The sequence below is a fragment of the Manacus vitellinus genome, unplaced genomic scaffold, assembly GCF_001715985.3.
Source record: "Manacus vitellinus isolate BGI_N305 unplaced genomic scaffold, ASM171598v3 scaffold_21_pilon, whole genome shotgun sequence".
Classification (NCBI taxonomy): domain Eukaryota; kingdom Metazoa; phylum Chordata; class Aves; order Passeriformes; family Pipridae; genus Manacus; species Manacus vitellinus.
This window is the reverse complement of record NW_021939546.1, coordinates 4,854,446-4,872,556: the sequence shown is the minus strand read 5'-3', so window position 1 is coordinate 4,872,556 and position 18,111 is coordinate 4,854,446. Positions and strand designations below refer to the sequence as shown.

Below are 18,111 nucleotides of genomic sequence, written 5' to 3'. Positions count from 1 at the left end.
CTTAACTTTTGGACTAGCCCATCTCAAGACTTTTCAAGGTCTCCCCCCTACACCTGCTCCCTCACCTCTCCCCTCCCAAAGCTTCACAATGAGCCTGAATGTTTTCCAAGACAAAATTCCTTTCCTGTCTCACTGCCTCACTGCCCTGTCTGTTGGAAGACAGTGCTGATCAGCTGGGTTTTTTTGCAAATATCATCAGAAGATGAACCCACTATCAAATATCCCTTCTTGACCTCAATTAACATTTTTCCCTAAGAGCTTATGTGCATTTTTACAATTATTATTCTTGTGTGAACACTCTAAATATTCTCCCAACATATTGAGTCAGGCTCCCAGCTGAGGCCAGTGTGGGAACAGAAATAAATCCTTATAATTAAGTCCATGTTCAAGAAGGTTCTCAAGGGAATTGGAACCATTCAAGGTAAGTTGCAGTAACAAATTCTCTGTGTCATTCTCACACCATATGAGTTTTAAATGCTTAATTTCCATCATGTTTTATTGCTAAAACTGGAGATGTTCTGGAGTCTTCAGCTCATTATCAGATTCCTGCTGGGAATGCCACATCTGACCTACCTCTGAGCCTTCCAAACAAGTCACTGTCATGAGGATGTGGTTGAAGTTCGTGCAGCTCCATCTCAACACGTATGTTCCCACCTCATTCCCTTCCTGGCGCAGTTTGTTGATGGCATATTCCGTGCTGGAAGGGAATGTTCCATGAGGAAAACCAACAAATGAGCATCCAAAATATATTATTATTATTATTGTTATTGTTATTGTTATTATTACAGAATCAAACCAGTTGGAAAAGACCTCTGAGCTGCACAGAGCAAGGGAGGAAAGATTTATCAAGGGGAAATTCTGCAACCAACATATGGTGCATATGGTTTTCTACATCCTGCATCCTAAACATAAAAGGAAAAGCCAAAAGGTGGGTGGAAGGGAAGACAATTCTTTTAGGTATTTAAAAAACCCAAGGCTTTGTTCATCCTTCCAAGGACTGCCAGGGTCAGTGTAGACACACTTCAGCTGTACCTAAAATATTCCCATCTGTTCATAGCCACTGGTGAAATAAGTCACAAAATATGCCCTTGGGGAGGAAAATTTGGTTTTATAGATGAATAAATTTCTGTGGAGAGAAAGAGTGAATTTTTTCCATATAGTCCTTAACAAAACCAAGTTGCTCTACAACCTTCTGGTAATGACCAACCATCCAAATACCAGATTCCCTATGCAGCAGCATTAGAGGACTAATTATCCAAGTGGAAAAATAAAAGTGGCACATTTTACTGACCAGATGGGCCCATGGCAGCCATTTTTGATGTTGTGCTCAATGAGTGGAGGAGCCACATCTGTGCACAGGTAGTGGTGGGCGTCTGCTGTGAGCCTGAAGTAGCCGTCGATGAGGGACGTGAAGGACAGGGCCTCGTCGTGGGAGGACAGCTTCAGTTCCTACAACACAGAGATAGCCTTGGAAAGAATCCTTACAGCTCTCTTAAAGCATTGCAGGAATGTTTAACAGCCGGATTTTTGGCTAAAAATTGTTCTGTTCAAGGAGCCAACACTGATCATTCTCTATCCTCCCCACTTGTTACAGGCTGGAAACTTCCATTCTCCAGCATCCCAAGTTCTCCTCTAATCCACAAGATCTGGAAGGGAAACTCTTGTGCCAGTGTAGAGAAACAACTGCACTCACCAACTTCTCATGGGCACTTTTGCATCTGTCCAGTGTTAAGGGCAACATATTTCAGTGTTACTTACACTAAAAAATGTTCCTCGAGGATGTGTTCACCTGCTGCCCAACCACCCCTATGGCTCCCCATGGAAGGGAAACCCATCCCTGGTTTGGTTCTTACCATTCTTTTGTTGTCCTGTTTGTTGATGCTGACTGTGGACTCCTTAATGACAATGTGGGTGATTTCAGGAAAATAGGAAAAATTGTTCCATGACTCCCGAAGTTTGTGTTTTTCTTCATCCTTTTTGGTTTTGCCATCAGATTTTTTCTTCTTCTCTTTCTCTGTCTGTACAGACTGCAAATACATTTTGGATAAAAGTATAAGAAGAAAAGTGGGGTTTTTTGTTGCTTTTTGTTTTTACTCTAAAACAAAACTTCATTACAAATTCATTACATAATTACGTAATAATTTATAATATATGGAATATAATATAGAATATAATCCATTCAAATATGTCTAATAAAGCTATTTAATTTTTTAATGCTTTTTGTGCTGTGTCTGGTCTGGTAGATAGAGTCTTTAATTTTCCTGGTAAACAGGTTGCCCACCAAGGTTGTTCAGGGTCCATCCTTGGAATTTTTCAACACCTGGATGGATAAAGCCCTGAGCAAAGGTCTGATCTCAAAGCTAACCCTCAACAGGGGGTTAGACTGGACACTTCCTGAGGTTTTCCCAACCTGTATAATCCTGTAATCCTACAGAAGTCCTTTCAATAAAAAGTTGATCTGCAGTGTCTGAAGATAATTTTTAACAGTTGTTATGCCCCCAAAAGAATCCTCTAATTCCCAGTTATCACGGGGTACTTACACTTGGCTTGAGCCTCCACTGAATTCCATTGTTTCCTGTTACCATGACTTCATACTTCTCATTGTCTCCACAATTAAATCTATTTATTTCATTCTCAGAAGAAATCAGCAAAAATGAAGTCTCAAAAATCTCTGCTCCGTAATGTTTAGTCAAGGTCTCCATTGTGGATAAATATTTCACTTTCAGGTCCCGTGCGGACACGCTGCTGTCACAAATGGTTTTGTTGTTAAATTCTTTAAGGAAATGCTTGAAAACATTATTTATCCGAATCCTGGTCAAGAAATTCCTCTGTCTGATGGTCTTGTTCAAACTTTCAGGAATATACTGCTTGTAACTAGAAGGAAAAACAATACTAGGAGTTAAAACCCCTCCTGGAAGAGAAAAACAGCAGCACCAACAGTAACAAAGAATTTATCCAAGCTCACCTGATATCCTTGGGAAGCTCTGGAAGCTTCACTTTTTTGTTGATGGCATAGTGGGAGATTGCCAGGACAGCCATGCCCAGACACTCATTCTCAATTTCATGAACCTCTTGTTCATTTCTGGGGTCCCGGATCGGTGCCAGGCCTTTCACTAAGTCATACTGACCCTGAATAGGAACAAAAAGAGCAAGTTTCCAGCTTTGCTATTTGCCACTTTGTCCATGAGCCAGCAAAAGGTCAGAGATCTCCCTGAGCAACAAGAGCCTCCCAAGACTCAAACCCATCCCCTTCACTTATACATCACCCCACCAAAAATCCCCTTTTTTTTCAATTAACCAAAGAAATCACCACCTCTGTCCTCTTCCAGCACCTTCAACATTTGCTTTCTTGTCTCCAGTAACTACTTTGTGCCTCTGCTTTATCACTGCCCTTCCCTATCCAAGGTCTCCATGGACCTCATGGGCTCATCTCTAAGCCACATAAAAGCCAAGCCTGCAAAGTCTGTGCTCTGCTTTGCTCTGGGACAGCCTGAAATGTATTCGGTTACCAAAGAGCAAAGACATTTCTGTTGCCTTATTGCATTAGTGTTCCTCTGGTATTTTCTTTCATTGTGGTTTCACAACTACATAACAAGGATTCACTGGAGCAGCTTCATGTTGTCCCTTTTTTTGAAGGATAAGATCAGGTTTCAGAGTCTGAAAATTCTGCAGTAACTACACTCAGAATTAACAGTACATGAGTTATGCACATCAGTGCATTCAATTTACTTATTTCACAAGCCTCCATCAACTTGAATCTTCCCATTTTTTTGTGAAACCAGTTTTCGGTTTGCAAAACCACTTGGGACAAGAGAAGAAAAGTAAAACTGCACATAATCAGGCAGTGGGACAGTGGGATTATCAGTCAATTTTTATCTATGTTTTAACACCCCACAAGAAAAAAGACTCATTAAAAGGACACAGTACTGCCAGATGTATTTTAGCTTTGATTTAAGGCTGCTGCTGTTCCTCTATAGGACTATAAGTATTAAAGTTACATGTAAATGTTTCACAAAAGGTAACTGAATTTATATCCAAAATTACTTACTATTAAAAGACAGTACCTATAAAAATATAGACCTTTTTTCATACATTCTGCCTATCAATGGATTGTTCTTCATGCAGCAAATTCTCTTCTCCCCACCACACAGAAGCACAGAAAACTCTTATCAACACTAACAGGTACATTATATGTATTTTAGAAGTTTGAAAATAGGTCTTTCAAGCAGTCCCACAGTTTTTGTACAATGTCAGAGATACCTGCAAGTGACCCCTTACCTGTGCAAAGATGTATTCCAGTGAGAATCCATCAAGAATTGGGGTTCCTTCTGGTGCCAGCTTCTTCTCATAGGCCTTTGCCTTCCTTGGGCAATGTCTCCACACCGAGGGCTCACTCTCACTGGTCCCGTGCCAGTTGGTGAAGTAGTATCTGGCAAGAAAAGAGAAATAAACTTTGCAAACTCCTGGGGAAGCCCAATACACTAGATACAGATTTTCAACTTCTTTGAAAAGAAAATCAGTTAAAAGGCAAAATCTGTCAATCTTCTGTTTAAATGTTACCTTAAGTGCTCCAGAGCCTGGCCTGAGGAACTGGGGAGGAATGATCATATATATATATATATATTATTATTATTAGAGGGATGGAGCACCTCTCCTATGAGAAAAGACTGAGAAAATTAGGATTGTTCAGTCTGGAAAAATGAAGGCTTTGAGGTGACCTAATTGTGGCCTCCCAGTGACCAAAGGGGTTCCAAGAGAGCTGGAGAGGGACTTTGGACAAGGGCCTGGAGGGACAGGATAAGGAAGGACAACCTTTCCCACTTCAAGAGGGCAGGGTTAGATGGGATATTGGGAAGGAATTCTTGGTTGTGAGGGTGGTGAGGCCCTGGCACAGGTTGCCCAGAGAAGCTGTGGCTGCCCCATCCCTGGGAGTGGCCAAGCCAGGTGGGAGCCACTTGGTTTAGTGAAAGGTGTCTCTGCCCATGGCAGGAGATGGGACTGGATGGGCTTTGAAGTCCTTCCCAACCCAAACCACTCCATGATTGAGACAGACAGCAAGACAGGCAGATAGATAGACAAATAGATATAAAATGCTTTAATACAAAGGGAGGGCTGAAATCAATGTTTACAAATAGGAGAAGCCACATGCAAACATGTTTTAAAATATGTGACTGTATTTTAGTGACTTGTGTCTGACCAGAATTGGAGTTCATGGATAAAGCTCCAGTTCTGGAGTGGTCAAGGCTGGTGTGTATCAGCCTCAGTGCAGAGTCAGGATCTTAAAAGCAGAAACACGATTAGTACTTTTAGTTAAGCACTTGTTAGGGAGAAATACCAACACACAGTTGTGCCAAAAAACTCCTGACAAGGACTTTAAAAGCCTTCAGAACTCCTTTGATTGAAGCCTGAAAAGCAGAGCAAAGCAAATCCTTCTGCCTCCAGGAAATAACTTTGTTTCCGTATCTCCTGTGTAAGATGAGTGATAATTAATAACTCCAATGCTTTTGTTATTTCCTGAAAATAATTATGGGCATGGTATTGTGTATTGTTTGAAATTGAGAGGAGGATTTGATCCTTTTCCTATTAAACTGCACTGATTGAGACAACTCTTACAAGTTACAAAAACAATTAGAGCCCCATTGTTTGAGGAACTGTATAAAGGAGAATCTCTTCCTTGAGGAGACCAATGGATTTGCGGTGAGGGGGGGACAGACTATTGCTATTCCACTTCCAGAAACAGGAACAGGAGCACAAGTTTTCCAATTCCCAAGTCCTGCAAACGAGCTGGAAAGGAGACTGTGTGCTCCTGAATTTCAGGAGCAGGGCTCAGCCCTCCTTTAGAGTATTTTAGTCCAGGGCACGGGTGAAAGCCTGGAAGAGGGATTTTGGGACTCAGCTCAGGAGGGTCGCCCCTGGGAAGGTGCAGCTTTGCACCTGGCCAAGGAGTGGTGGAAATGCTGGAAGAGGGACCTGCTGTTCTCTCTCACCTACAGCAGCTCTGATAGTCCTTCTTCCAAGAGTTTCCAGAAACATGGAGTGGTTTGGGGTGGAAGGGACCTTAAAACTCATCTCATTCCAACTACTCTGCCACCTTCCACTAGAAAGAAATTAGATCCCTTCTCCACACCAAGAAACACTATCCAGCTATGGAACAGTTAAACTCCTCCTCCATCAGCTCTGTGCTGATTAAAGCAGGATATTACAAAATACTGTAGTTTCTCATGCTGTAGCTCTTTTTTTTTCTTTTTAATTCGAGGCAAGTGTAAAAAATACAGGCAAGGTACAAAGTATAAAGCAAGTCCTTTTAAAATATTATCAGAAGGGTAGCAGTGTAGCAGCAGCTGACACTGATTTGAGGAGGATGGGAAGTTCACACCATCAGAAAACAATAAGCCTTCAGCAGCGTGGGAAAATCAAACATCTAAAAGCATTTCAAACGAGTCACAAACATTCATTTTAGAGATATAATTTCAATAGGACAAGACTAGAGCAAATTTATCAATGTACTGAAATTACAGAAATGAGGCTGCCAATTTAGTTTCTAAATAATTCTATGCATTTAATACACTGAAGTGTTAAATAAGCCCACATCGTTTTTCTTTTTCAGAGGAATTCTGCCTCTGGCAGAGCTCAGAACAAACAAGATTCATTTAGAGAACAGTTTCACAACCCTATTGCTCACAATCTTGCAGCACTGCCCTGCTCTCAGTTCAGATGCCCAAGCCAAGACACACAATAAATGAGAAAAGAAAGAAAGGAAAACACCACTTCACCTCTACACTACAGTGTTTATTCCTGAGGAGATAAGAATCTTTAGATTTTGGTGCTTAACTCTTTCTTAAATGCATATGAAATGATGTAAAATACATATTTTTGGCCCAAATTTTGCCAGTTTTCACACATGGAGTACAAGGGACAAAAGAGATTTCCCTGCCAAACTTTAAATCCCAACTGCAAAGCTTAAAAAAATAAACCACCAGAACTTTTAATTATAAAAACCAAAGTATTTTCCACAGCTTCATCCTACAAAATGGTACAACAGAAAATTTTCCAGAAAATTATAAAATGGTACAGCAAAAAACTGTCAAAAAAAATAAAGCTCAGCATAGACTAATTTTGTCCATGTACCCATAATTATTTTCAGGGAATAACAAAAGAACTGCTGTTATTAATTATCACTCATCTTTGGGTTATGAACAGCCAAAGAAGATTTACAAGAGGGAGCTGTTTAAGCAGTTTTAAGAAAGGTGGTATTACCTCTCATCACTCACCCACAGCTGGAACATATCAATACCAAACACCACCAAACACAGCAAGACCCGGTTTTTAAACCAGAATTACAAAGTGCATCACACTTCTCATGAGTGGATTAAATCCCCACAACTACACTTTTAAAACAACACCTTTTTTACTGAGAAAAACAAGGAGTTTCAGGGGAAAACACTCCAGGTTCACATTACACCAGAAATGTTGTATTATTCAGTCTATTATTGAAGTGAGTGATCTCAAAGCAAGAAAGGGCTCTCAATGCTCTCTAAGAGGCCATTAGAGTCCTCAGAACCTCATTTAGAGTCACTCAATTCCATTATTGTGTGGTGTTTATCTGCCCAACTTAATCAGAGCTGTTTAAATCTGAGATTAGCCAAGGTTAAGTCATTAATAGCACTAACAGACTGTGCTAGAGAAAAAAGAAAAGACTACAGTGTCCTCTTCCTCTTCCAGAAATAAGGACTGGGATTATGATTATTTGAAAAGCAAAGACCTTTGATGACTGTCAGTAATTTTTCCTTGGAGCAGTTCATCCAACAATAACAATTCCAGTCTGGCAGAGATCAAATGGAAACACCTACAGTCCAAGGATCAGCAAAGCCTTCAGATTGTATCTCCCTGTATCCCAAACTAACCCTGGGTGTGAGGATTACATTTTAAGGCACAGAGGGAATATTATTGAAAAGTTTATTTTCTTACAGTTGTATCTTGAAGAGTTGACAAAAATTATCTGTTGACTTTCTCTGGGAAAATGGGTAAAGTTTCTAAATTAATTATTCCTGTAAGCAAAGTTTATTTTATATATTTTTCTCCTATGTTATACACTCAAAGCTCAAATTGATGCAAGAGGAAAAGTCAGAATAAAACCAGTATTTTTATTATTTTTAAATGTAAAAAAGGAAGCATAATGTGCTAGTAAAAAATATTAATGAAATTAATAATAATATAAATAACATAATATAAAAATAATAGATTGTGATTATATAATATATAAACACATGTATATCACTATATATAAGATATAATATAGATTATATACAAATATTAGTGAGTAATAGTAAATATAAATAGTAAACCGATATAGCAAAATAAGTAAACATTAGTAAAATTCCCATCTCCTTCACCAGGAATACTGTTCACTTGGAGCACTTCAAATGGAAACCAAAACATGAAAACACTGACATAAAAACCCCAATGTTTTTGAGCCAATTTTTCGATTTAGCTTTTAGCTTGTTCACTCCCAGCTTTGTGAATACGAGTTCTTGTCGTTTTTCAACTCCTGGGCCTTTTTTCAAGGTTAGACAGGTTAGACAGTTAGAAAGATGAAAAGAAATCAGGAGATATTTTAACCTTCTGCTGTTCATCTCTTATCTAAGCTGCACAAAACAAGTGGTTGCTTTTGGTTTTGCTTTCCTGCTCCTTCAGGGAGCTCACCAATAAGAGTTTGGAGCAATTAAATGTGGTTGAGGATCATTTTTCAGGTGGTTTTCTCTTACCTCATGCGATAGTGGAGCCTGTAGGATGTTTTCTCATCGATTTTAAAGACCTGGTTTGGTGCATACCAGAGCTTTTTGTTCTCATCATACAGTGCAAAGAGGTTGTGGCACAGAGGAGACACAGCTGGCACAGAAAAATACACAAATGGGTGAATCACAAGGCCACAATGCACACACAAACCCAAAATCCAAATGCAGAAAGCAAATATTTCAGGCTGAAAAGAAACTGAGACTGGTATATTAGAATATTCTAATATATTAGAAAGTTAAGGTTGAAGCAGAACCTGCACATTGATTCAATCCTTCTGTTTTATTGTGTATTAAATAGCTACTTCCAATATGAAACTGATTCTGAAATTCTGATTTTGCCCTGAATTTGAGAGGAAATTACTTTTCCCACATCACAGAAATAGGTATTTTAACAAAACCACTCAGCAATAGCCCCACTTTGTTTTATGAATGAATTTTGCCCCCATAGTTCAGAGAGGTTTTAGCAAACAAGCAGAATGTGCCATTGTCACATTCTCTGCTCACTCAACAGAGGGATTTCCACAAAGAACAGACTTTGACTTGTATGTCCAGGCTGACCTGCTTTAACCTTTGCATTTACATCATCCCAGAGAAAAACAGGCTGTGGAGTGTTTACAGGTCTGTTGTTTGAATTCCTTGCTCCTGTTTCCTGCAGCATCCACTGAAACTATTTCCATTGTGAACTGGGGAGAAGAGAAGCCAAGGAAATAAAATCTGAGCCTAATTTCAAAGTTCACAGAAGGTGGGGTTGGGCAGCCACTGACTTGTGCAGGTAACAAGCAGGATACAGGTGCCATCATAACATTCCAGTTGGGATTTCAGCAGGGACCAGCATCACAGCCCTGCTCAAATGGGCAAGAATTTGTACTTCACTGCTGTGTGCAGTGGCATTAGTGAAAAACAAGAGATGGTAGAAAGAATTCCTCTAAGAAAAGCTCATTTTAAGTAACTTCTATAAAGTTTTTAAACTTCTGGCAGAAATTACTGGGAGCAGCTGCACAGTACATGGGCTCCTCCATGCTGACAGAAATAGGTGGGTGGTTAAATACCCTTAACTTCAATTAAAACTATTTAAAAACCCACATCAGTACTTATTTGATGAGGTTTGTCCTGCAGATTCCACTCATTTTCGCCTTTCCAATGGAAGAGCAGCAATTAGGCAAATGAACTGAAGGGTATTCAATGTTCCAAGAATCCAGGTGACTTGGGAAAAGAAATCATTTTAAAGTTGCAGGAAAACTCCTGCCCAGTTCACCTGTTTACACAGCCAGATTCACCACTCCTATGTTAGTTGAATAACATTTAGTGTTCCATGGGGACACAAAACTGGCTTCAGGGCAGGAATTAACCTCAGAATTGTAAATATAAAAGTACAGTGGGTTGTGAGACAAACATAGATTTAATCCACTATTTCCTGGTGAATTACATATATTTTTGAGTATTTTGCTGAGTCACAGACCAGAGTGATACAACACAGGAGATGCTGTTTAAGAACTGACCAAACAGCCCCTCGGCAAAATTTTTCATCCTAGGCCACAAAAAATGCACATTGCTTGTACAAACACTGACTCAAATGCAGAGGATGCATCACTTTCGATACTGGGAATAAAATCATATCAAATCAAATCAAATGAAATCCAGGTACTCACAACACCTCTGGGCAGCTTCAATGCACAGCTCCTCTGCAGTGAACTCCCCGCTGGTGTAACAAATGGGGTCTTTATCTTGCAGGTAGAAGAGGATTTCTAAGCCCTGATGCTGAACTTCCAGGTTTACTTCACTCTTCTTTGTGCTCCTCATCTTTGCACAGAAAGCCATGGCTTTGCAATCTTCTTTTACGTTTAGATACTGAAAGCAGAGGAAAAATAGTTAAGGAAAGGGTGAAGGAGAGTTTGAATGTTTATCAGAACACAAATCCATCACTTAGTGAGGCCACTTCTTACTCTGATGGGCCAGGCACCACATTTCTCAAAATCTTCACATTGGGAACCTGATTATTCCAAACCAACGAGATGAAAAGTGAAAAATCAAATGTCACTGATTATTCTGTTTCTGGGAACTCTGCTCCAAATAATTCCCTTCTCTTCTGGTGGTTCCACAACTGTTTTAGAAGGTTTCTTTCTTACCGTAAAGCACAAATAACTTTCACATCCTTAGGCACCTAATTGGCTAAAAAAACAGCACTTGGGACTGGATAATATAAACAGTTCAATTTATGTTTCCTTTTTTAAAAAGTCAGCTTCTATTTTTACAGTCCCCTTAACAGCTAAATATTTCTCATTGTTTTGTCCCCTCTCACCCTTTGTGTTTTAAACTCCTGATACTTAATGAGTCATGGTGAAATAAGCTTTATTGCAGAGTTATTTTTTATTACTACTTCTCTCTCTCTCCAGAATGAAAAAGTATCACTAAGTAGACTTAAAGCAAAAGCTTTTAGACTGCCAAGAATGCATAAGAAGACATCTCTGACACAAAAGAAAATGCATTTTGCATTTTATATCTAGTGCTTAAATAGAAAGAGCCAAAAGGAAACAGATGATTTGGGGTCTGTGTTCCATGTTTTACTAAGTATTAGCTCAATTAACAACAAAAGCCCAAACCACCAATTCTACAGTTTATGAAATTCATCCTCCCACTGAAAAACAAACAAAACCCAAACATCAAAACCAACACACCTGCATTTATGTGACTGTGGGATCCTCCACACAACTGAAATGGACTGTCTGCACCTCTCCAGGAGCAACTTGACTCCGACTGAAAAAAAAAGGGAACAATTAAAATTGTCAGGAATGGCTTTGTACAGTTTGAGGCACAAATTAAATGATCAGGTTGATAAAATGCCCTATGCAATCCAAGGGATCTTTACATTATTATGATTGAGATCTGGATCTAGTCTCAACCAAAGGCAGTCACAACAAGAATACACTGATTTCTTTTCACTCTTTGCGGGCACTGGCTGAGTTACAAACAAAAACCACATGGAAAGCCTTGGTTATCCATTGGCTTTTTTCCATATTTTCAGTTTGAGGTCACACTCATTGCAACCATCAGCTGGGACACCACAGGAACATTCTCCTCTCTGCTTTACCTCCTTCAAGGCTTCCGAAGTCACTCCATTCTTCACATTTTCACCTACATATTGCTAATGCAGGTCTTTCCTAGTGTCTATTGTTTCTTCCCCTTCCAGATTATCACTTAAATAATGTGTTTAAAATAAGTCTGACAGTACTGCTGGTTTGGTATCACTCATGTGAGGCTGAAAGATTCCTCCATTTCTAGTCTTCATCCCCCCTTTTTTCCTTCTCCCCTATCTCTGCCAAAATGTACTTAAAACTAAATGTGTTTTGGTTTTGCTTCAACAGTGTAAAGCCTTTAATCTGATAGAACAGACTTCAACAAATATTGCTTCAAAAGCCTTAGGCTCAGTCTGGAGAAACTCTGACACTGCCACAAAAGCTTTCCCTGTGTTTGGGAAGTGCCCAAAAAATGTGATATTATCATAGAAAAAAATAACATTTAACAGCACAGCACACATTCACAATTAAACTGCATGTTCCTTCCATCCTTGCCACTTGAATGCTAAATTTGAGTTTCCAGACACATCCCCTTGGCAATAATATGGGGAAGAAATAATTGAGAGCATGATTACTGGAACATACAGACAAGCCAGTAATTATTTCTGCACACCACCATGAAATTTAAATGCAAAAGGTTAAAGATATTAACTTTAATCTAATTGAAAACACCCCCTTTTAAATGACATATAAGTGAAGCTCAATATATTTTGATGTCTGTGTGGGCATAATATTAAAAAGATTGTCCAGATGTTTTAAAATGTGAGGGGAATATAAAGCCAGGGCCTTCTTGCAAATTCATAAATCAAACATGCTGCTTTTCAACAGAGCCATCTTTGGTTTGGTTAATAGTTCCTACTCTTGTTTTTAATCACAGCAATTCCCATAGTCCTAAAAAAATCCTTAAATACTGCTTCATTTACAAAACACTTTGTGGGATGAACCAAACAAACCAACATCCAATCTCTGACTTATTATTTACTAACGAGTCTTCCAGATATTCCCATGCTCAGTGTCAGGAATTCCCATTTTAAAAATGCATCTCCATTTTCCAAAATATCTCTTTTGACCAGGACAAATTCCTGCTGTCTCTCAGCATCCCTCACCAGACCTACACAGTAATATTATGGTATGGACAGGTTGTGGCCAGAAGAGCACTAGGGCAGCTCCTCCAGACTCTGCTGCAGCATCCAACAGGCAGAAATGTTATACAGATAGAAAATTAATTTTCATTGCTTTGCCTATGGAAAACATACTTAACTCAGGATGAAAACATACTTAACTCAGCCAAAAATATTCATAAAATGGTAAAACTGTCTTTACTTAAGATCTAATTTTTTGGAACTGGATGAATGTGGGCATTGTTTCATTGAGTACAGCTTTAGGGGTAGTTGTCTCCTACAGCATTTGTATATGAACTCATTCCCCACTGCCAGGAGTGAAAGGGCTTTTGCTCAGATGTAGAAGCTCACAGTATTGAGACCTTTTGCCCAGTATATTCATATATACATTAATCATAATTACTCCACTGGTCAATTCAGTATAAGCTTTGAGAACTTGTAAATAGTTTTTTTAAGTGATTGAGAATTTTCTGACTCACAAAACTGTTTAATCTTAATAGAAGTGATACAGAGAACCTGGATGGCAGAATGAGCAAATCCCCAGCCCAGGGCACCAGCAGATGGGGATCATGGTTCATCTTCAACAAGGGTTACAACCACAAAATCAGTGATTTGGGGCACAAACACAAAACCAGGCACCCACGACTGCCAAAACTCACATCTAATTCCTTTGGATGATGCCAATGAACAGATCTGGATCCCACAGGCATTTTTCCTCACACACAGACAAAGACCTCACAAATTTTTGGTATCAAGAATGAAAAGTTACAAAATAGGGAGCGGAAGTTCTAAAGGCGGGTTGTTCTAAGTCAGTTTGGTTATTAAACTATTAAGACTTAATGAAATATTTGGCAGAGAATAATATTTGGTAAAAACTCAAGTTCCTGCCTATGACTTGCCACAGCCAAGATGTCCTTAGTAAAGGAAGAGTGGATAAAGCCTAGGAGCTCCAGCATCTTTAAGCAAAAAACCAAATGCACAACACTATTAAATAACCCCTTTAAAATTTTGCATGCCTTGAAAACTAAGAAAAAGCAGATGGAGATATTAAATACTTCTGAAACTATTTGCAAATCTTCCTTGAACCAGAAGGAAGGAGCTAAGCTGCTGCTTGGAAGGAGGAGCCCTGGAAAGCCAGCCTTGGCTCCCAGGCCTCCAGTGCAGCTGGGACATTTCCACAAGAGAGAGAGTCCTCTCCACAAAAATACCCCACAACACAAAAAGAACTTGGCTTTAACAAGGAAACAGAGGATAAACCCATCAGCTGGGAGATACTGCAAATTGTCAGCTAGCTGAGCTCAAGCGAGGCCACACAGTCCAGGATCCCCACCTGAGCACACAAAAAGATTTGTTGGGATTTTGTCCCAACCCAGCTTTCTTGTTCTCAGTGGGACACACTTAAATTTTTCCACACTTCCCAAAAGAAGGGCACTGTGAGGTAGAGTAGATTCAAGCAGAGTCTGCCAGGAGCAGGACCACCAGACCCCACAGACCCAACATCCTTTGGTCTCCCTTCACGAAACATTTTAACGGGCAGAGAAAAAATACAAAACACAGACAGGTTTTGAGAAGAACCCCCCAGCTGAGACCTGCTTGGATTTCAAATGCAGGTTTTGCTTCCTGCTTATTTTGGGGAGTTCTGCCACAAAAACAATACCTGACCCCCCCCAGCAGCCCTGCTCCACCTCCACCACACTTCCACCATAACCAAAGACCATGGAACCAAAAGGCAAAGATGGAAGGTCCATTTCAAGGGCAAAAGTCCCTAAAATATGAGTAGAGGAAAATCCCAGATAAAATCTGACCAAACCAAAACTCACTTTGAAGCACCATTTGCAAGTTCTTCCTCTTTTTTGCCCTCTCAGCCAATATAGTTTCTGGTTTCGTGACAGGGACACGGCCTGGGGATGTTTGTGATTGCTCAGGCTCAGACAGTAACAGACAAACTTTCCTTAGGCATGTACGGAATGTCATTTTTGTGCTATTCATACTTTATGTCAGCCCAAAAGCTCTCAATTCTTATTTTTTCAACACCCTGCTCAAGAAACTTGTCACAGCCTTTACAGTACAGGACATGCATCTAATCCAGCATAACCTATTGGAGACTTATTGAAAATTTATATATATGATCACAAGCTATTTGTTTTCTACAGGACTATTACCAAATGTACAATTTATTTATTTTATTATTGTATTTACTTTATTCTTCTAGTCAGAGTGATCTCACCACATACTGTTCACCTCTGCCCCAAAACCAGAATTACTAATTCCTCTTGGGTTTTTCTATAGAATTCAGACTGTGATATGGCTGATCTATGTCATAAAATTTTACTTTAAAACGGGGCTGAGAGGGTATGGAATGGAAATTTTCATCAGAAATAGTTAATGTGCAGTAAAGTTCTTAAGAACTGAAAAACAGGGTGCACATGGTCGGGTGTTTCAGCCGCCTTCGTTGTATTAACAGATATTCTATATTTCCATTTTTAGCTCTGAAAAGCAGAGGAGGCAGAGTCCTGGTGTGTTCACTGACTTTGTACCAGCTTTACAAACCCACTCAACTCACTGCTGCTCTATGAGAACTGACCCTGTTCGTTTCCTGTGCTTTTCCAACACAGTTTCAGCTCCCTCTCTGAATTTCGTGACGTGTCACCCATGTGGGAAGAAGTTTTTCAGCCCTCTCAGAAAGCTGCATGTTAATGTGCCACCTTTAATGTCCTGGTGCAGAGGCAGCAACACGCACACAAACACAAAATCACATTTTCCTCTCTATTACCTGACCTTTCCAGACTGTTCTTCCTTTGGATATGGACTGGGCTTCTCTAGTGATCAACAATTTTTCATAGACTTGTAGAATAGGTTGGGTTGGAAGGGACCTTTAAAGGTCCCACCCCCTGCAATGAACACATCAATTAGATTTTTATAACTTGCTTCTAAGCTATAAATGTGTACTTAACTGCCTTTTATTCACAATTTCTGGTGCAATAGCAACTTCAAATAATACAATTCTTGAGCCACTTACAATCCTATCCAGGCAATAATAACGAATCCTCAGCTAAAACAGTATCAATTTCCTTGAAGGCAAAGGTATCAAGCCTCAAGCCATCATGGAAACCTTCCAACAATGACATGATTTTTATGTAATTAGTTTTTCTTCACAAGCCAATTATCTAAAAAACAGAGCTTTATTACGAAGACTGAAGGGAGATTCCAGTTTCAAAGTCATTTACATGGACAATTTGTTTTTATTCCTGCCTGGACACTGCATTAATGATCCTTTTCCTTCCTTTATGTTCTCCTCATCCCCGTGCTGCACGCAAGGAGCAGTTTGCACCTCTCAGAAGGGATGAAAGTTCTCTGGCACAGAGCCATGTCATCTTCCCAGCAATGAAGCAGATCTTCAGGAAATGCGGCCTCTTCCCGGTGCCACCACACTGATTTAAGGGGTTTCCTGATGTTCAGCTCAGACGTGTGGAAAAACTTTCAGGAAAATCAGTCATTGTGGCAAAGACCTCCAAATCCATGTTTTCTTGCAAAAAAAGGGTTGGGGAAAGCTTGTTCCTTCTGGGCTTCCCCAAAGGTCACTAGAGCAGGATGTGGCAGGACTACACACATGCTCTGTGTACCAGGTAAAAGCAAAAATTCCATAGAAGTGAATATAATGTTCCTCACTGGGAACTGGGGCACACAGGGAGTGAACACGGGGTCACACCCCAGCTCTGCTAACACACAGTAACTCTTTCAACTCAAGAGTTAAGCACAGTACTCAGGTCTATGAGGAGGTGCTGAAGCCCAGGGAATGGCTCTACCTTTGCCAAGGGAGGAAAACACGCTGCAGTTGTTGTACAGATCCATCAGAGAGGCAGGAGTGGAAAAGAACACAGAATGGAAGAAAAACCACTCCAACATATGAGACATTCTCTGCCCACTGGAGGACCAGAGCGGGCCAACGTCATCACACAACTCCCCATGCACGGACGTGGCAAGAGCAGCCACGTGGCCAGGACAGTGCTGGGGTTTAGGAGCACAAGGGGGATTCACTGTCCAACACTGTGATAAGACTTCCACATCTACCTTCCTCCTCCACAAAACCACCTCATAAGTCAAGGTCCCTTTGTTTCCTGAATACTTGGGAACTATCAGCAGTTTTCCTAAGCAGGAAAAGCCACCAGGAGGGAGGTGGAGCAGCTTAATCATTCACACCTTCCAGATGAAGGTCTGTAACTGCAGAACAACTCCTCTCTTGAACCAGACTGGAATAAGAGAGGTCACTTCATCCTGCTCTCCCAAGCCTTAAAATCTCAGAGATCCCACCATGCTGAAATGTTTGATGAAGAAACTTGATCTCTGGGGCCTCGTTATGCATCTACAGGCTCTTGGAGCTCCAAGTTCTCCTCAAAATCCAAGTTTTATAAGCTACGCTCCATCCCACCTCCACCTTATTCACTTAACTGATTCCATTTGCTCCACAGGTTGTGCATGTGGAGAAGAGCTGAACTCCAGGTCCCATCCGGGCACCAAACTGTTCCACACTCCATTATGCTGAGTAATTACTTAGAGTGTACCTGGGAGGGGGCTGTTTGTACCCCCCTGCTGCAAAACAGGCACAATGAGCACCTCAATGATCCACTGGTGCTCCTCAAGAAGGAAATCCTACATTTTACTTGCTTTTAAGGAAAAAGCAAGCACAGATTTACTACGACAGCACCCGGATTTCCGATTGTGTCTTAGATCTTTAGTGAGAAACAAACCAAAACAAGCAACCAGCTGATATCTAGCAAAGCCAAGACTGGTGGGACAGCACAAGAAACATTATGAACACGTCTCTTCTGCAAATGAGTAGAGAAGAGATTAAATGAGTTGCTCACTTACCCAGGAAATCAGCAGCGGCAACTAGCCTGGGTCTCCCACATCGCACTCTGCAGCCTCCAGCACGACAGGCAGAGTTAGAAACAAGTTCCTCCAAACACCGAGTAGGAGAACTTCTCAGAGACTTCAGCTTTCTAGTTTGGGGGTATGTAAAACGTGCAAAGGGGCTGAGACCTGTTGGTGACCACAGAGCTGCTGCACAGCTCCCCCACTCCGAGGCTCGGCGGCTGCTCACAGCCCCCTCTACCAGAGCTC

The 18,111-nt window shown here is 40.5% G+C and overlaps 1 protein-coding gene across 1 annotated transcript in view; it reads right to left on the bottom strand.

Annotated features, from left to right (window-relative positions):
* The window catches only part of JAK1 (Janus kinase 1), a 50,395-nt gene that overhangs the window by 10,922 nt on the left and 21,362 nt on the right, over positions 1-18,111 (bottom strand). The window contains exons 2-10 of the mRNA XM_029959644.1: positions 11,471-11,549; positions 10,445-10,643; positions 8,766-8,889; positions 4,279-4,429; positions 2,966-3,129; positions 2,541-2,874; positions 1,854-2,027; positions 1,292-1,449; positions 574-697 (exon numbers count right to left, since the gene is read on the bottom strand). Of these exons, the coding sequence (XP_029815504.1) occupies positions 574-697; positions 1,292-1,449; positions 1,854-2,027; positions 2,541-2,874; positions 2,966-3,129; positions 4,279-4,429; positions 8,766-8,889; positions 10,445-10,643; positions 11,471-11,476 (1,434 nt within the window). The 5' untranslated portion in view covers positions 11,477-11,549. The remainder of the gene's footprint in view (positions 1-573; positions 698-1,291; positions 1,450-1,853; positions 2,028-2,540; positions 2,875-2,965; positions 3,130-4,278; positions 4,430-8,765; positions 8,890-10,444; positions 10,644-11,470; positions 11,550-18,111) is intronic.